The 20561-nt window shown below is 37.4% G+C and overlaps 1 protein-coding gene across 6 annotated transcripts in view; it reads right to left on the bottom strand.

Annotated features, from left to right (window-relative positions):
• Positions 1–20561, bottom strand: part of COL12A1 (collagen type XII alpha 1 chain) — a 101846-nt gene that overhangs the window by 69854 nt on the left and 11431 nt on the right. For 4 of the 6 annotated variants that reach the window (XM_040058098.2, XM_040058097.2, XM_040058099.1 and 1 more), the window contains 11 exons: positions 20249–20365; positions 19432–19575; positions 18508–18564; positions 17499–17762; positions 17221–17385; positions 16590–16763; positions 15470–15760; positions 14649–15251; positions 13006–13278; positions 10460–10732; positions 8588–8860 (listed from right to left, as the gene is read on the bottom strand). The exons of 1 other annotated variant lie outside the window; for it this stretch is intronic. In XM_040058098.2, coding sequence (XP_039914032.1) covers positions 8588–8860; positions 10460–10732; positions 13006–13278; positions 14649–15251; positions 15470–15760; positions 16590–16763; positions 17221–17385; positions 17499–17762; positions 18508–18564; positions 19432–19575; positions 20249–20365 — 2634 coding nt within the window. The remainder of the gene's footprint in view (positions 1–8587; positions 8861–10459; positions 10733–13005; positions 13279–14648; positions 15252–15469; positions 15761–16589; positions 16764–17220; positions 17386–17498; positions 17763–18507; positions 18565–19431; positions 19576–20248; positions 20366–20561) is intronic. One more of the 6 variants, XM_058419659.1, reaches the window with a different exon arrangement.

The raw sequence follows: 20561 nt of genomic DNA, 5'->3' as shown, positions 1-20561 counted from the left end.
GAGGTCATTAAATAACAGAGGAAAATAATTTGTTTGGAATAGATTATAATGAACAGCAGTTACTGTAATATGTTGGTTCTGAAAGAAACATTCTTTGGAACTAAATGTCTTTTTTATAAGGCAAGGTAAAAGAGGGAAAAGAAACTGGGATTTCTACCAAACCACTAGAACTAAATGGAAAATTTTTACTTCAAATAGTTGGAAACTGCTGACAAGACAACTTACCTACTAAGGGAAATTAGACTTTTTATATGTTACATTGCAACTGAGAACATTTCTTTAACATTACACACTAACTTGATCTGCACCTCACGTGTGAGGTGGAAGTTCACTCACAGCTTCTTGTTGTTGTTGTTTCGGTTTTGTGGTGGGTTTTGTTTTGTTTGTTTGTGGGTTTTTTTGTTTGTTTTTTTTGTTTGTTTTGTTTTGTTTTGTTTCACTTGTTCTCCCAGAGAAGGTTTTTTAAATCCATTATTAGGAGAACAGCTATGTTTAACATACAGTCCAACTGTAAGTCTTAAACTGTTAGGATTCCATGAATATTATCAAAGCTGCTACACTCAAAGTCAAAAAACACATTTATGCTCCATGATAACACTGGTATAGCATGGTCGCTAACAAACATACAACGAGACCTATGAAATATTCATCCCTTGGATTAAAACAAAATAGCTGGGTAACTTGTTAATATTTCATACACACAAAAATCTACAACTGTAACACCGGAATTTTTTTTTTCCTTTGGTCCATGTGTTCAGAGATGCTTGTTGAACATCCACTTCTTGCCTGCTTGTTTAAACAGGATGGTTAAGGAGCATGGAGAGGCAACGCATATCGTAAGAAAGAAAAGTGCTGGCTGGCTAGCAAAAGACTCCTGCTTTTTCTTGACTGGAAATGGAAGCTAATGTATGTTCATCACTTCCTACAGCCCCCAAAACATCAGCAAACAAGGATGGAATTGTTTTTTTAAATTATTTCCCAACACACATGAGGTCCTGTGATGTTCTGAAGCACCAAACCAGCTGGTGTAAGCACAGCTGTAAGCCGTGGTGAGTACATACGCAGGAAAACAAAGTGCTTGCATGGACAGGTCAAACCCTTGCCTGGGAAAGCAAGTCAGGCACCAGCTTCAGGCTGTCAGATTCACTTTGGCAGTTTTTAGCTCAGAGTACTTTTCAATGCCTACAGTCCCTGTACATCTCTACCATTGCTTAGAGCAGACACACTTTCAAAAATCCACTTGGTAACTTCCAGTCAGGTGCCTTTATACTCTGTTCTGAACTTCTGAAATGTCCAGTTTCCATATTAAGTTTTTCCATTGTAGTGTGCCAGAGACACAATATGATATTAAAGCAGTTTCTCTCTGTCCACTTGGCTTATTTCCCGTAGCTCTCCAGCAATCACTGTTGTTATTGAAGACAAGACTGAATCAGCTAAAATTAAAATGTTGACATTCATAAAAATCAAATGTCCTTATTCAAATGGCCTTTCCCCTCAGAGACATTTACACAACTCCAGCTGATCTCAGTGGGATTTTTTCATGAAATTTGGACCCAAAGTCTAAACTGTCTGTATGTGTTTTTTAAAAAGAAGTTCCAAAATCAATCTGCAGTTGTAAATTTTGTGCAGAGCCATGTTTCATTTAAGTTAAATATAGGACTTCTGTAAACCAGTATCCTAAAATGTCAGAACCAACTGAATAAGCCTTCACTTGCAGAGGCATAGACCAAAATGTTCTGGCCTGAGTCCTGCCTTGTTTACCATGGGCAAAATAAGGAGCACCCCATTGTGTCAGCAGGCTAGATTGCCACAGCCAAGGATTCAAGTGCATGCATCAAAAGAGATGATAGCAGGATCCCTTCAGTGTTACTCTAATGGTCAAACCCTCCTCAGCACTGGAAGAAGCAGTCACTTGGGTGGGCTGATATCCCTCCGTACAAGCGGCTAGCGACCAGCCCTCAGGCAAGTAGACAGGGTATGTGGCCATGTTGCAGGGGAAATCCAAAGACTTACTACACAGAGGTATCCTCACTTGACCCCATTAGGGCAGATTTCTCCTCTTCTGCAGAAAGGCAAGAAGATGCCATCCGGGAGAGTTCTAACCCAAAACAGAGGAACTTTAGCCAGACCACTCCTTAGTCCCTGATCTAGATAATGCCAACAGGTGTTCACATTCAGTCCCTTTAATATTCTATCTGTCTTTTCCAAAGATTATTCAGTTAACATTATGTAGAAATATCTTTTTATTATTCACATAACCTTCCCCGTTGTTGTTTTGGGTTTTTTTCTGATACATGTTTCATTTCCTATATAAAGCTAAGATAATTTTCCTCGGATTATCAAGTCACTTTCAAAGGTCACACTCAAAAATCTTGGAATGTGTCATTTTAAAAATGCATGATACAGCATTAAATCTCCCAAGGACACTGAGTCCTTGTTTCTGTCAGGATGGAAGCAGAAATACGCCATCTGACCATTACGTAAAGTCCCCATGATATGCTAAAAACCTCATTGTAAGAAAATGTCACTTGAATTTGTACTATTCTGCTTGTAGGAGGTCATTCATTTCTAAAGCATTCTTATGCTGCTACAGAAACAGCAAAAAAGAATAATTCATTTACCAGAGAACTGGTATTCATTTTCTGACCAAAAAAGAGTCTGCCTCCAAAATCTCCAAACCTAAACTATAAGAAACCTATACAACAGAAAATCACTTCAAACTGAAAATTACCAAGTCATGGCAACTTTTTTTACATATTGCTTGAGTACAGCCTAATTCTCACAACTCAAATAGCTATTCCTCAAACAGGATAGAAGATTTGGGCCCTACATCACTAAAACAAAGATTCTCTTTCTAAAGCAGAAGTCACAATGACATAATTATCTCTCAAATTTATTTATACTCTCCTGAATATATGCCTCTTTTTGCTTATTCTAAAAAACACAAAGATAAGAAACAAAATGGGCTGACAGGTCTGCTACTGGAGACCAGCAACCTCATGTATGCCAAAGAACTTTGTCCTTTTGTATCAACAGTGTGCCTAACCTAAGATCTTCATTGATATAAGTGGAAATACTTGGAAATTTCTCAGTGCAAGCAAGATGGAAACCTGATCACTGAATATTTTTCTGGAGGAAAACAAACAAACAAACAAACAAACAAACAACAAAAAACCCACAACAGCCTTTTTTCAAAATTTCTCTGAAATTCGTATTTAAAGGTGTAATGACTTCCCTGATTACAATCAGTTACTCAAATATTCTTAAAACTTTTCTGAAAACCATATAGCTGCCAGCAAAAGGACACATAAATCATATCTTCAGCTTTCAAGATTTTCAGACATTTATTAGAATTAAGCATTTCTGTATTGATTGCTTAATCCAGCAATGAATTTGTTACTCTTTAAAACAAATGCAAATTATGAAAGTTAATCTCTTTAGCAGCTGATGTACAGTATGTTCTTTTCATCTGACAGCATGCATTTGGGCAGAAAATCAAATTCTTGCCAGACTTAAAGCCACTTCTCTTATTAAAAAACAGATTAGAAAAACAGTAGCTCTCACAAACTGCTCAGCGTCTTCTGCATTTAGACTCACTGCCTTCACCATGTTTCTCATTGTATTTTATTTCTGGTGTATGAAGGCTTGGGTAAAGATCATATGATTCCAAGAAATACTGAAAGCTAAATGGTTTGTTTGGATTGTTTGGAGATAAGAGAAAGACTTTCCTCTAAGACATTCCATGGGTGTTTCTTGCTTGTTCTTCAGTCTGAATTGCGCGACATCAAATATAACCATCAGTGCAAATTTGTTTAGTTCCCCCAGCTGTCACAAGTCTTGTTCCACCCCAAGGCAAATGGCAGCCTTCAGTGATTTAATTTACTTTAGCAGTTTCAACAACTTTGTGTGAGCTGAGGGGAATCATAGCCAAAAAAGTATGTCTGAGGAAAATTTTTCCATGGCACCTTTATAGATGCGCTCCAACCAAAGCTGCCCAGTGATGGATTGCCATGCACTTTTGAAAGTGAGAGAATAAAAGTGGAGAGCTTTCTACAGCACATATTTTGCACATGTAGTTATGTTTAAAGCAGTATGAAATATAAAGCTCCAGAATTTTCACCTCTGGATGGTACTTCACAACTGCAGAAAAAATCAGCCATTGACTGAAAGAGGTCATATAAAAGATGAGCACGCTGTAAGTTTCCTAAAATCTGGATTACCGAAGAAGAAAAGCATACTCCTTCAACAAAGGGGCAAATAGATTATTTCCCTTTTCCTTCTCCAAAAGCACCCAGAAATAAATCCATTCTCTCTGAATAACAATTACCTGGTAATGGAACAGCACTCTCAGAAATGAGTCATTTTCTGATTACTCATTTGCTAAGCTCTCTACACTGTGTTGTCTGTGAACAGGTCATAAAATGCTGATCCTCTGGCATGTGTTTATCTTTGGGCTGGACCAGAGAGCTACACAAACAGTTTATAAAAGAGAGTATCTACAGTTACTTGGGGGAATATTTGCCCTCTCTGTTTTATGCAGAGAAGCAATAAGAGCAATCATGTGCTTAGCAAAAAGAAAAACACAAGGAGAAACTGAGATTACCCAGATGGTAAATTATATCAAATACACATAATGGTTTCTGGGTTTCTGTGGATTGATTTTCCCGTGAATCCTGAAACAAACAAGCCACTTCAAAACACTGCAAAACTACCATACAGAGCAATGCAGAGGAACAGGGGGCAAATAGTAACTGCTCCAAAATATTTTGGAGATAAAATACATAACTGAAGGGCCTTCAATGAATGCCTGGGCAGCCATGTCCATGCAGATCCGGTTAGAGCAGCCTAAAAAATGTCTCAGTTTTTTCCTCTCTGCTGAAGGATACTCTTCTCTGAGAGTAACTGCCCATATGAGTTCTACTACTGCATGCAGAACAAAATAAATCATTACTGAAAGCAGGAAGAATGTTAACCTACATCCATAACCACAGGAGACCATTTAGTGATTCAGTAAAATTCCATAAACATCTGAGAGTTTGGATTTTTCATTTCCTGACACTTGAGTATAAGATAGTTGGAAAAGATATTGTATCCAGCTCCTCTTTTCTCACTTTCCTATTAGTGCTGAAATGTTCTCTACACCCAAACTGATTCCTCTTAGGCTAGATAACAATTCCATGAACTAGCAACCATCCCAGTTTGAAAGGCAATCTCAAGCCTAGCTCCTGATATGATGAGCAACCATGGCATCACTGACTGAATAGGTTTGGTGAGAATTCATATGGTGAAGACATCAAGTAAGCCCCACAGGGATTCCTGATACAGAAAAATACTTAAGTGCTCAGTCTTTCTGGGTTGTTGGCACTGAAAAACACACACCACATTATTTTGTTTCTCAGACACCATGGCTCATGGAAAAACTAACTGAAATACTAAACACTTTCTTATGCTTCCTTTCACAGCTTTTTTGTCATTACTGTTGATAAGTTTATTTCTCCAGAAGTTAAGACCTGTCCTTTTTCCAGCCTCAGTCAGACAAGTTATTTCAGCTACTCATTAGTCAAGTATTCACTTCACTGACCCGTGTACCTTTTCATCCTGGTCCAACCATATTTATTTTAGCTTCACAGCCAGCGTGACATTTCTTTTCATGTAAACTTCTATACTGAGCTTTGAAATTTGAATGTTACCTTTCAGTTCCAAAATTGCAACCCTTTCATTCATAATTGTCTGGGTTTCTTTAAAGGTTTTATTTTATCCTTCACTATGATAAGATAGGGCCATGTAGTGAAATACCATCTTATATGCTGCAACAAATATTCTGAAAACCTTTCATACTGTTAGTCAGAGAGTCTTTTAAAATATCTGCGACTGTGTTCAAAGAGTCCTGGCCTAATTCAAGTACTTTTATAGCACCATGAAACTGCAGATATGCTGATTACTGGAATACACAGTAGATATTCCATGAGGAAATATCATGAATTAGGTCTTTGCTGTCATGCAAAAAGAAATTTGTATTCTGTTCTTTCCCTTTGATCACCCAGTGAGGACTGACATCTCTAAAGTGCTCTTACTAACATTTTATCTAACCAAGAAAATTTAAGAGACAGCTTTAATATGAAGAGTAATGTTTTCTGAAGAGCACCCTGATAGAATATTTAAATCTAGCTGAATCTTCAAAGAATTTACACTTGAATCATAAAGCTATACATGTCAAAAGGTAAGCAATTTTTAATTTGGTTTCCTCCCAGCTGAAGAACTGAATAAAAAGTCATTCAGTTGGGTGATGTGATGCTCCTTTATTCATATTTATCCCAAGAAAAAATCTGTCACTGAATTTTTAATGTAATGTTTTCATTCGGTTACTTAGACCAAAATTTCTTACAGAAATGCTTCTGTGACCTTTTAAGTCCAACACCCATTTTAAACTTCATCTGGTTACATGTAAGCCCATTCCTAAGATAAAGACAAATATTCTTTCAAATTATTTGGCTCTTTAACCAGTGTCAAGAATGTTTTTCTTCTTATTAGCAATATAGCGATGCAGAAAGTCCAAATAAGAATCAGAGCCCTCAAGGGTGACATAGGGCTGGGAGCACTGAAAGGACAAGAGAATCTGTACCTGAGACTGAATTGTTTTCCTGATGATTTTGTCTTTTTGTCTTTTATATTCACTGCTCTAGGATGTGTTTTAACTGAAGCTCAGGCAATGCCCCAGAAGACTTCTCTTTTGCTCAAGTTTTATGATTGGTTAAAAAGCTAAGCTTACTTTATGAATTTGAAACACACTTGATGTCTCCACAACTCCATGTTAATAAAGGAGCTCTCCAAAGTTTACTGCAAATATATTCAATGAAAATGTTTCCACCAAATGTAAACAGATAACTTGGTCAAACCTTTACTAAAATTTGAGGTATGACCCTAAGGAAGTGAACCATTCAGTCTGTTTAACAGTGAGACAGGCCTCTCAAGATTTGCAAAGGAAGACTGAAGCATTCCTCTATGCGCTGATAGCACAGAGGAGAAAGCAAGGCTATCAGCTTCCTGTGCCTACTTGGGATCCCGTCTGTTTTTGTTCTGAGGGTGAAATTTGTATTCATGGATGGACAGTGGCTCATGTTCTTGCTCAATACATTCTGCAGTATTGTGAACCTGCTGGAGTGTAAAGGTGAATTCAAACTCTCACACAGCACAAAATCTACATTTTCACCCTCCTCCTTCCCTCCAAAAAATGTTAGACCAAGAAGTAGCAGCACCACCACCAACACGGAAGTTCATTACATCCCAATTATCTCTGGCTTTTCTGGAGGGTATGGGCAGACTATTGATACCTGATCTCATTTTCCTGGATCTTAGCAATGTTCTGAGCAGGGGAGAGGCTCTCTTCTCCTACAAAAGGAGCATTTTGGACCTTGCATGGGTAGTGAAAGCAAGGAAGTCAGGAAACTTTCAGCCCGAATTGCAAGGTGCCTGATTCTCTGACAACCACATCCATCAGAATAAGCAAGTCTCAGGCAGTGGGACAGGCAGGCAGTTGGTGTCTAGAGCTCTCACTTACTCCTCGTATAGTCAGTGACAGAGAAATTCTCATTTGAAGGAAAAATGAGATCTCAGATGCACTATCTACCTACTGGAAGTATTTACCTTTCTTCATCTATCACAGAAGAATCATAGAGCGCCCATGCTACAAACGGCAGTGTTCAAATGCCTACATTTTTGTAGGAAGAACTCAGCACACTGGTGAATCATTGAAATTGATTTAAAAATTATTTTATTTTACATTTTCCTATTTAAAATAGGTTTTCTGGATTGCTTCCTAACCTACATCATAAAAAAAAAAAAGTTGAACTGGTGGAGAAACTGAGAATCAAGTGTGTAACTTGATTAGCATCGATGGACAAGTCTTAATTCCATATAATTCATCCATAAGTTGTTTTCAAGAGTGGTGTCTACACAGCTGCAGTGCCAGATTTCAGAAGTGCATCCTTGGCCAGCACAGAGCAGAGTCACGCTTCCTTTCAAGGCCTATGAGGCAGCTTTCCCTATCCTCTGACAATCTACAGATCACATTGAGAATGCTCACAGAGGATTGGTCTGGGAAACTATCTGCTCAATGTCAGAGAAAGAACAGCCTTTCCTCCTTATGAAAAAGCCTTTGGGTCTGACTTACACTTTTGCCAGCATTCTGTTTCTGCTCAGCTGCAGGTTCTTTGTTAGAAGCAGGATTTGACTCCATATACCTAAGACTACATGTTGTTTCTCTGATGCAAAAGTGGCCCCTCAACATCTTACAATCTGGAATTGTAATTCCACAATACTGGAAGCTGGTGTGGAAGCACAGTCTGTTGTGCTTGGTGCTTCTGGCAATAGCTTTTTCAAGAGACACAGAGTCCCCTCCACAACCAGTGATTTAACCCACTTTTTTTTTCTTTGAGGACAGAAGATTTGGAAAGTCCATGTAAAGTGTCTTTATATCTATTTTTCATTTAGATATTTACTTCCACAGTAAACTTGGGAAGACACTTTAAAACACCATAAACATCAGTCTGAAAATGAATAAATAATAACAGACACAATAAATAATTACCTTCAAGTGTTTCTCCCTCTCCAGAAAGGGCATCTCCTGCTCCAGAGGCATACAAGGCGGACACAGTCAGTGCATATCTAGTGGCTTCATCCAAGTCTTTCAGCACTTTAGAGGTAGTGTCACCTCTCACAGTCACTTCCTTAGTTTCACCTCCTGCAACAGGTGTGTACGTTATAAAGTACTGCTGCACTTTGCCAGGAGCAGCACCCCAAGACAGCTTCATTGTTGATGTTGTAGCATCAGAAACTCTCAAATTCCTCGGATTTCCTCGGACTGCACATGTTAAAAAACATTGAAAACAAGTTGAAGCAAGCTTAATTTCTTGGTTTATCTTTTAGGTTAACACTACATAGGATTTTCTGCTAAAAAATAATGGTAAAAAATAATAGGCTGGACCAACACTGCTACGGTGTACCTCTACTGTAATCAGGACAGTACAATCCCATCCCTACCCTCCTTAGGCAAAAATGCACAATAAAGTCTACTTATTTCTTTTTCCTGTTAAAGCAGGCTCAATCCTGGAGCACTTATACATACTAGCACCTCTAGATATGCTCAGATTCAGCAAAGATCCATGTTGAAGTCACTGTCTTCAGAATCAAGTCAAAGGTAACAAATTAAATGTGAAATTAACACGTTTTGGTTTCCTAAAGAAGTCTTTTTGATGATAACTTTCATGGGTCAGTGAAACTTCAACAATGATCAGGACAGTCACACTTCTGTACTCTGGGTTTTGTTTAATAAAGCATGATACATGTTAAAGGATCATGCATTTTCACATATGTTAAATCTACAGTGATAACTTGAAAAAATTAAATCTTTCCTTAATTTCTTGCTAAACATTCAGCACAAAGCAAACATAGTCTGACCTTGCTCAAAAAGGTATATAAGGTATATAATTTATGTCATTGACAATATGAAGAATCATGGGGACAATTAATTAAATATACAAGATTCTTCATCTGAGTTACCTTGCCTGTACTGGTGTGAGAGTTGTTTTATTAAGTTATTTTTGTAAGATTTTTTGAGTTATTTTTGTAATGGTTTAGTCCACTGTATACCCCTGTGTTCTGTATTGGTTTTCCCCCTTTTGAGTTAGGTATATAACCAGACGTTTTCTGTCAGTCATTCCTTCCCTGCACCTGTCCCTGTCAGTTCCCCTCCTCTCCTCATGGTTGCCCTATCTGCCACTTCGAGACCCTTCCCTGGATTCCGGAAAGATCCAGGAGAGGTGTCGAGTGGTAGGCTGGTGCCCGGGGAATCCCCTCCTACCCTCCTGTGATTTGTTAATGGTTCAGAAGTTGACACCCCTGTTACCACCCATGTTCCCTGGTTGGCTGACCCGTTGTCAGCCCTCCCCCGTTTATAAGTGGCTGTCAAGCTTTGATCTCTGCTCTCTCTGGGCAGCAGTGGTCTGAGGTGGAGCTCCTTGCCGGAGTCCCCTTAATAAACTACCTTCTACCCTGCCTAAAGAGAGACGACTCTTTTTCTGTCGCCGCAGTCGCATACTCCATCGGGTCCACTCGCTGGCGTGGGGAACCAAGAGCCCACCGGGAGGAGGTTACTCGCCCTGCCAGTAACCCCGACCGAACCTCGTAGTAGCAGTGCAGAACTGAGCTAGCCTGCACGCCCGCCAGGCGTGAGAGGCACTGCTATACTTGCCCATATCATGTTTAAGACACTGTATTTTAAAATGAAATGTTGTCATTTTGATAAATTCTATTGTCTTATCTCTCAGCTAGGCTTGGGCAATGTTATAATTCTCTCTTCATCTAGGATAATACATATGGTCTATTCTCCTTTCAGTATGAATATGTCAATATGCAGTGAGTTTTTCTCACGCTCACTACATTCACAGCATTGATCATGTACCTTCATCAGTTTTTGCATATCCATTCAATGGATTCCCAGGCCCAGACTGATACTCAGGAACAACAGACACTTCATATCTTGTATCTTGGATTAAATTCTGCAGGGTAGTAGACCTATCATTTGCTGAGACAGTCACTTGTCTCCTTTCTCCTCCAGTAAGCGGCCTATAAACAAGCCTGTACCGTAGGACATTTCCTGGAGCTGGAGTCCAGCCAACAACGAAGCTATCAGTCGTTTCGTCTGTTATCCTTAAGTTTCGAGGAGCGCCTTTAACTACAAAAATATACACATGTAAGTTGTAAATATTTGCCTTTAGTGAAGCAGTATCTGAAGCAAAACCATGCCGACCATTTTGTTAGCTCGTCGAGTTTACCAGAACTGTTTATATTGCCTTCCCATTGCCTTAGGGTACACACACCTTTAGTAATTTCTGAAAATTTAGGGTCATAGTTACATTCAGCAGTAGAACACAGTTGTCCCCAAAAGTACATTCACCCCAGTTTATACAACTGCTTCTGAAACTTAAGTCAGTCTGACTGTGTTTAGTGGTAACAGTAGAACTGAAGTGTGTAAGGGACATTGGGGCATAGTGAGGAAACCTCTTAACAAACGGTATACGTTTCCTTGCTGTGGCCATTTGTTTCTGCACCCCTTCCACTTACAGGTGGGAAACAGCACTTGTGAGGTACATCTGACTACACTCAGGCAGCTATCCTATTTGCAAGAGCAAACAACAGCAAAAAAACCCACCAGATCAATTCTATTTCCATTGAATTTTTCAGACAAAAAATATATTCATTGCAATATGAGTTGCATCTAATGTTTAAAAAAGGTTTCTGAATTTAATTTACTAATTCTCTAACTCAAAGAAATAGCTTGTTGTCCTAGAAACTGAAGAAAAACTGTGGTGAATTCTTTAACCTGCTCCTTGACAAAAGCTAAAGCAGTTCAGATAAACTCAGTGGGCGCACCAAACAAGGCTTGACTCTTCCAACAGACATAAAGATCTACTGTACTGCACACTGCCTAGCAGTACATAGCATTGTCACTTAGGGGAAAATGTTCTGGTTTTTTGTCATTTGCTAGCTATATTCCATAAATATTCTTCTTCAAAGTTGACTAATTATTAATCCCTGTTTAAACTTCTTTTCTATTAATCAGAAACATAATACTCAATTTCAAATCCTTTAAAAGCCTGAAACCAAAGTTAATTGCCAAGAAAGCCATCTGGCTCAAACTGTTAGCTAGATCTGCATGGAGAGCTGCTGATGTTTATGTGGCTGTAGAAGAACTCAGTCTTCTGAGACGTGCTGGGATGTCACCAGATCACAATGTTAATAATTATTTAAGGTAGTATCAGTTACAAATGGGAAGACAGATTATTTTTAGTAAAGCTTTTCCTTCTGCTGTCCCTTATGCACAATAGCTACATGTACTATCAGCCAAGAGTTTGTCTGTTTTCCTAAGGGAAAATCTGCCCAAAATATTCTGACTGGTACAGTCATGGAAATGTGCACACTGAGAGTGAAATCTGTATCTTCCAAACTTAGAATCCAAACTAAGCTATTTTATAAGTGTTTATTTCTATCAGTCTTAAGTGGAAAGAGCAATTAACAAATCTTCATGCTGTTTCTTTTGCTCACTTGGAACCATTTATGTCACCAAAGGTCACAAATGACAGCATGGAATAATGAAAAAGAGTAGATCAATATTTTTAAGAGCATGATTTAGAGTAGACTGAGTGTTCAACTACTGGAATAGAAAATCAAATCTACTGTCATGGTGGTCTTTTCAATCAGGAGAAATGCATCATGGCAACTCCATCAAGTAAAGCTAGCATGCTTAAATTTACAGCCATTGATCACATAAAGCACATACTGACATCAGTGGAAGTTTTGAATCAGTTATTGGATCAGAACCATGAATTTCTGATTAAAAAAAAAAAAAAAAAAAAAAAAAAAAAAAAAAAAAAAAAAAAAAAAAAAAACACCACCACAGTTAACCAAAACTCAAGCCCTTTTAAGTCTACTGTATATAAAAAAAGATTTCTACTAGTGTTATATTAGAAGTAGATGCAGCAAATTGCACAGGCACACATTTGTCTTTAAATGTATTGAAGTCAGCATGCATTCCTGCATCAGTCTCATAATTATTAAATAGCATAGAAAACAACTGAATAGTTCAATTGGAAAGGATCTACAGTGTTCATCTAGTCCAACTCGAGTCTATATTGTCAATAATTCATGCCACGGAATTTAATATGGAGAATACTTCATTTGAAAGAAGGCCACTGCAAAGGAACACAGCATCTATCCAACCCTCAGGAAAAAAAAAAAGGCAATCTTAGCAACTTAATGCTTGCATATTATTGGTTTTTTAAATCTTTACTGAATGCATTGAGATATAACAATGTTTATTCTCATCCTGCATGGCAGTTCAGCTTCTCAAGCCTTAGTTGGCTGTTCCTCATTTACCAGTTTTCCAGCTAAGTAAATTCTTATTTGAATATATGACTCCTTTTTGTCTGAGAATAATGGCAATCCTACCTTCTAAGGTGGTTTCCTCTCCATCCAAGGGAGGTCCATCACCATCTTCATATTCAGAAATCACACTGACTGCATAAGTAGTTTCAGGTAGTAAGTTGGTGAGAACCGAGCTAGTACTTGAAGCTGGTACTGAAACAATGAATTCATCTCCACCGACTGCTACTTTATATTTAATAAGATAGGACAAAACCTCAGATCCAGCTGGAGACCAGCTCACTTTGAAACTCTCTGATGTTATGTCAGAAAAGACCATGTTCTTCGCAGGTACATAAGCTGTATGGAAAGAAAAATGTGCATATCAGGCATACTTGCCAGAATACATTAACACAACATTTCTAAAATAAATAATAAATGTTCCTCAATTACTTGATTTATTTTAATTGAATATATTTTGCTGCATGTACACAGTATCTGTTTTCTGTACTTGTTCATATCTATCAAATTTCAAGAAGATGCCATCTAGGCTGCTTAAAATCATTCAACAGTAAGTAGAAGCACCGACTCAGTGATTTCTAGAACAAATGAAAACAGTGCATCTAAAAAAAAATATTTAATGAAAACTTAATTTAGAATCTGATGATCAAGTTGGGTTCCCTATTTTATATGTCTGATGAACAGCAATAATATTTATGTTTCAATGGAAACTAATTTTTTTTTTTCAGATCTATATTAAAAATAAGACAAAACAAAAAATGATATTTTTTCAGGAATGAATTCACAGGGGGAACAAGGAATTTGACACAAGGCACGAACACAAATCTGACATCCTGGGCTGTTTTGCTTGGCCTAGCCAGCCTAACAGTGGGGATCTTAAAACTGTTCAAGCCCTCTAAAACAAAGGCTGCTTTGCTGGTTTGTTCCTCAAAGCTATCCTGAAACAAAAGGCTTATTTTTAAAGAGAGTGGGGCTTTCAACACTGGGGACTGTTCAGTGTTGGTGTCCTACAAAGTACAGGTAGGGACACTGTGGTGGGTGCAACTAATCATAACTTTACCTGACCAAAAGCTGGCCAAGTAGAAAACTTTTGGATGTTGAACGTTATCTATGCTGGCCTAATTTAGATGCATGTGAAGACTTTCAGGTGCTACTTCATTTCAGTCTTTACAGTTAGATTGCAATCACTATCACCTAGCATCTGCTGTCTCAAATTGTCTTGTCTGAGCCCATTTCAGAGAGCCATTCATTTTGCCCCAAAATTAATTAAATTGCTCTCTAGCGTTGTTGGTGTTACTTTGTTGCCATTGAACATCTAAAAGATAAGCTTAGACTTGCCACCTCATTTTGCAGAGCTGATAAAAAATGCTCTGGTAACTATTTTACTCAAGACATAGAGTGGAAAAGCAGAGCACATCCACTAAGGTCATTCCAACAGAGACAGATTTTAATAGCTTTTTAGATACCTAGCAGGGGTGGGGGGAAAAATGTCTCCAATATTTCTTCATTTCCATTTATCCATTAACTTCATCTGTTGCTTTTATTATGTTTGAAAATGAGAAGCAAATCCCCAGTTATTAAAATGATCATTTGTAAATGGACAATATCCTCAATATAAATTCTTTAGGTAACTATAAGCACAAAACATTGGTTCAGATCCTTTTTTCATTGCATTTTCTACATTCCTCTAAGTAATAGTAGCTACTTACATTTTCTCCTTATAGCAGCCAGTTCCTGCTCAATTCGTAGGCAGACAGACTGTGTAAGCTCAAATGATATTCTTTGAAAAGCATCAAAATCTTCCACTGTGTAAACATGGGTGTCTGCAGGAGGTGATGCTATTGCTTCCAACTCTGTACGCACTGCATCCTTCACACCAACTGCAAATATTTCTACATCTGCATCCCTCAGCTTAATTGCAGGTTCTTTAAAAGCATCAGACGATTTTCCATCAGTGATAAGAATCATGACTCTCGGCACGTTTGGTCTCGATCCTTTGCTGGTAACAAATACTTTCTCCCTCACATATGTCATTGCTTTGCCTGTGTTGGTAGATCCACCTCTGTAGGGGAAGGTGTTAATAGCCTGAATTATGTCTTCTACTCTGTTGTATCTGTTCAAAGAAAACTCCATATGGGGATCTCTGCTGTACTGGACAAGACTTATTTGTACTTTTCGAGGTGATATCTCAAAGCTTTTAACTAATACTTCCAAAAAGGCTCTTACTTTTACAAAATTTGCGATACCAATGCTGTAGGAACCATCCACTAAAAACACAACATCAGCTTTTACATCCACACCACGTGAGCATTCTGCAAAGAAAAAGAATAAACACTGTAAACAGATTTTCAATAGATACATAGCATTATGATCATCTCTGTAGTTCATGTATCACACACAACCACTTACAAGCAAACTATGCTAAGCAAAACTGTTTCTCAGAAATAATAAAGGTATGATATTAAAACAAGCATCAGAGGTTTCATCAATGAAAAGCTACAATTTGAAAATAAGGTGGCTCCAAACTCACCCACTTGTACTTTTACTTGTTGGGTTTTTTCCATTATTGTTACTGGCTCACTGGGGGTCAGTCCTTTCATTGCATAGACATTAATTTGATACTCTGTGTCTGGAGAGAGATCTTTAACATTCAGAGCAGTAGTCTGAGGACCTACACTAAGTACATGTTGTTTTCCCCCAGCAATCATTGGAATGAATTGCAGACGATAGCCAGTTATTTGGCTTGTGGATGGATCCCAAGTGATTCTAACAGACTTTGAGGAGATCTGAGTGGCCACCAGATTTGAAGGAGGCTCCACCACTGAAAGAAATCAAAAGCAAATCCAAAATATTAGTTACAATTATAAACATTTTCTCAACAATTTCTATTTTTTGGAATAAGAATCTCCTGTTTAGTTATCTTTGCTTGGTCTATACTAAAAATCACTTTTGGGGTTTTTTTTTTTAAGCATAAATAGACAGAAATGAACTACAAGATAGTCCAAATGAGACATCAGTGAGAGGGCAAAAATATGAACAATGCATTTGTGGTCGCCCAAGTATAGCAGAAGTTCCAGAAGTGCTGCCCAGATCTAAAACTGCTTCAACCAAAAGTGAAAGCTACACTCACAGAAACACAGTAGAAAGTGCAAACAAATGCAGACTTGAGCAGAGTACTACAAACAAGAGCAGAGTCATACTGCCATTTTTGTCAAAGAATAACTAGTTACTTAAAACCTTACAGGGCAAGAAAGCTGCAGTGATACAGCTTCATGTCTTTGTTTACTCAGTTTTCTCCAGTTTTCATGCTTTGGTTCTTAATCTATTACAAACTTCACCAAGAAGTTGGTTTTTTTCTCCTTTAATACATTTTTCCACAGAAGTGATGCCTGTGTCCAAACTGACTCTGATAACTGCACATCACTGTGTTGCCTTTGAAACTATAGAATAACGGAGTAATTCCAAATCTGCTGCATCACATGTTCTGTTATCTTGCGCTTAAAGACACAAAACTGAGACCAGTTTTCCACATTTGCTAAGTGTGGCAACGGATTAAATTCTAGATTTAAAGCAAAGGAAGTAGGGATAGCCTCTTCAATAGACATTGGAATAAACTGAAGCTATAAACAATTTTTTACAAAATGTCTCACCTTCTTCCCCACTAACCAGTTCACCTAGCTGTTCATCAACACCAGAGCACACTTGCAAGATAATTTCATTTTGTATATCCACAATTCCATCAAAATTAGCCACATTGAACACGTGCTTCAGTGATGGCTGAGATGCAATTAGCTTGAGTTCCTTTGCATCTGCTGCTTTGATACCTAGAAGTTGCAATAGACAGGACTGCGTTAAGTAGCTACAAAATACAGACACCTGTGAATGTACTCTTGAAGTATCAAAACATCCTGGGGTGAAGCTGACTTTAAATTAGTCCTGCTTTCTGTCATGATAAATAATCAAAATGCAAAATAATGATTAATGAAATGAGGTGGCAGACTCAATTTTCAACCAGGGAAAATAATGTGGCGTAAGTGAAGAATGAGGCCAAGGTTCAAATTATGCTAGTCAATCATATTAATTTCCAGGTAGGAGCTACATAATTACCATCAAATTAACACAACTAGTGTGTTCCACTCTGGAGGGCACAAATGACTCATTTCAAGGCATACACATGAAAAGAGGGGCATAATGAAAATCTTCAACCACACAGTCTACAAAACTTATGAATTCGCTTTTCATGAACCTTAATTTCTCGATCATTAGAAAAACTCAACATACCCAAGGAAAAAACTTCAACTCCTATGTTGCGAAGTTCTCTTGCAGGAATTTCTACATCATCTTGAGCTTTTCCATCAGTAATGACAATTGCTACTTTGGGAAAGCCTTTTCTTGCTCCAGCAGACTCCGTGAAGGTGTTTTGAACAAGGTAATCAATAGCTTCACCTAAAACCAACATCACAAGTTGCATCTTATAACACTTGTATGAACTAGGATTTAAAGCAAATCTGAACTGTGAAATTAAATGCTGAATAAGCATGTATGTGGAAAACCTGTACCTGTCATTGTGTTGCCACCTTTGTAAGGTATCCTTTTAATTGCATCAATAAGATCACTTCTTCTGAAATACTGATTTAAATTGAACTCTGTTCTTGTGTCTGAACTGTACTGAACCACTCCAACTCTTGTCTTTTCTTCCCCAATGTCAAAAGCTGATACAAGGGCAACCATGAAGTCCAGAATATATCCAAAGTTATTTCTTCCTACACTCCATGAACCATCTACCAGGAAAACTAAATCTGTCATTGCACTTATGGAGCATCCTGGAACACAACAGGGATAAAAGGAAAACCAACTCTGTTAGCAAATGAGAAATTGCATCCTTAAAAACCCATGAGAAATGTCTAATGGAAACTTAGAAGGTAAAAGCTGAAGCAAATGGATATTTAAAACATTGATCTTATCTGGGATTTCTTGCTTGGGGGATCATTAATCACATAAATGGACACCCATATGAATTTTCTAACTGCCATTATCGAAAGGGAACTGCTTCAAGACACCTCTCAGGCTAATCCACAAGGTCTGTTACGTTGTTCATCAACACCGGAGCACACTTGCAAGATAATTTAATTTTGTATATCCACAACATATATCTGTAGTATACATGTACATCTGTTATACAATAGATGAAAACACCCATACAAAATTTTTGCAATGATTTGATGTTACAGAAAATTTTATTTTGCTACCACTTGTGCCTTGCATTTTTATTTCCCCATTGTAGCTGCTTAGGCTCTTCTGCAAAGCCTTTTATCCACAGCACAACATTTGTGTTAATGGGACCAAGACACTCATGGACTTGCTCAGGTTAGTTGCATGAAATCGTTTTCAGCACCAACTTTGCACCTTAATCTTTCAATACAGCTTATAAATTCCTTCTATCCCAGTCCCTTCACAAGTTTTCTTAACTCTGTGAACTTTACAAGTTAACTCCTTTCGTAAGTAACACAGAAGCACAATTTAATTTTGCGAGCTTTGTCAGATAAGTTGAAAAGAAAAGCACCTTACTTTGTAATTGAGCTTCAACCTTCTTTTCGTCTGGTATCCCTGGGCCGCCTGTCTGAACTACACACAGCACAACATAGACAGAATGAATGGGGAAAATAGGGTTAAATTTTTTAAACATAAAAAAAAAAACACATAAGGAATTAGACAAGCCTCAGAACACAAAAACAAAAATACAGGTTCTGAATATACCACCTGTACTTGCAGGTTTGACAACATAGTATTCAGGGTGACACAAAATACAGAAAATGTAAATATCTAAGAATCCTCTGTATTTGTACACCTTGTACAGTCATTTCCTGAAAATTAATTGCAACTGCCTGGAAGAAATACCAATATTATTCCTCTCTAACACCTAGAGTAATTGATAATTAGTAATTTTCCCATGGTTCTTTGTGAAGCCTGAGACACGATACAAAATGTGTCATAGAAATGAATCTGCTGTGCATTTTTATTTGATTAAATTTATTTTATGATTTTTAAATTATTAATATAAATCATTAAAACTTAAATTACATATTTTAGTATGCGTTTAGGTATATTGTGTCACATTTTATTATTATTTGATGAATACAGTTTGCTTTCTCACGCAGGATGTCAGTCCATTTGATACTGAGGTCAATGACTGTCTTCCCCTTGGATTCAGCAGATGCAATTTATAGGAAGAAGGTATAGTTCAAAAAAACTTAGTGGCCTCCTGCCAAGAATTCTATAGAGGTTGGCAGACATTATATCCATGTTAGTATCCTTTGATCTCTTGAAAATTTTCTCTGCTTCTACTAGAACAAATGGAAAAAGGCTGTTCAGACAGCTCCATCGAAGTTTAGGTATGTGGCAATTTTGTTGGAGAACCAGATCAAAGCCAAGTTTTGTGAATGACCGCTCAGTTATCTTAATTAGCTTTCTAATTGTACTGCAGCTACTTACTTGTCAGCTGGCCAAAAACAGGTAGACTCTCCTCTCTGTTGTCATATGAAGCTATTGATACAACATACTCTACATCAGGTATAAGATCTGATATGACAGTTTGGGTAGTGCTAGGTGAAAGAGTAAATTCTTTAGTAGGTCCATCTGCAATAAATATATAAAACATTCAATACAGCCTTAAAATCCAATAATATTGATAAGATGACTGTAAAACAAAATGCAACAGGCAATAATCTACCTCAAATCCAATGATAATTTTAGGATGACACAGTTTCTGTTTTCATGAAGTATAAATAGTAAAACATGAAACTTTAGGCTAATGTGGTTTTTTTAAGTGAATAAAATTGCTGAAGTGTTTAATAAATTCCAGGAAATTTGAAACTTGAAATAGAATACAAAATGTACTATCATCTAACAAATCATGTTCTGTTATGATTCAATATCACTTTTACACTGATTATTTCTCCAAGTGAAATAAAATAATGGCTGTCTTACACAGCATAATACAATTCTTGAACTTCAAGGTGAAAGCATAAAAGAGAAGCAGAGTGATGATTCTACCTTGTTTTTGCTCCTTGCAGTGCAAAGGCATCCAAAACTTGTTACTTGCAGTCCCAAAATGGTAAACACTATGGCAAGAATAGCTCTATCTTGGAAGAATCACTGTTTTTACTCTATGCCCTTGCCGCTACCCAGGGCTGATCACTAACTTCCAAAAGATTTTAACAGCTATTCTCATACCTAAGTTAGATATAGATGAAAAGAAACTCAACGTTTCAAAACATGCAACCACATTAAAAATTTTGACAGAACTCACCATTTGTTGGAACCACAGTTATTCTGTAACCCACTATTGCATCTGGTGGCCTTTTCCATGACATTTGAACATTATGTTCATCTATAATTGTAAAATTCAAGTCTGATGGTGGGTTAACTGCAAAAGATTCATACCAGGTAGATGTTTAAAACTTGAACAAGTTTTGGCAAATGAATAAATAAAACAATTTTGAGCAAAGCTTACTAAAATTGTCTTTGCATAAATTTGTTTCCAACAAATATAAAGGTATATTGTTGGAAAAAGAGTAAAATAAAAGCTGACAAAATATGACAAAACATCAAAGAGTATATGC

The sequence above is a fragment of the Hirundo rustica genome, chromosome 3 (genome assembly GCF_015227805.2).
Source record: "Hirundo rustica isolate bHirRus1 chromosome 3, bHirRus1.pri.v3, whole genome shotgun sequence".
Taxonomy (NCBI): Eukaryota; Metazoa; Chordata; class Aves; order Passeriformes; family Hirundinidae; genus Hirundo; species Hirundo rustica.
Note: the sequence above shows the minus strand (reverse complement) of the source record. Positions and strands in the feature narration are given on the sequence as shown.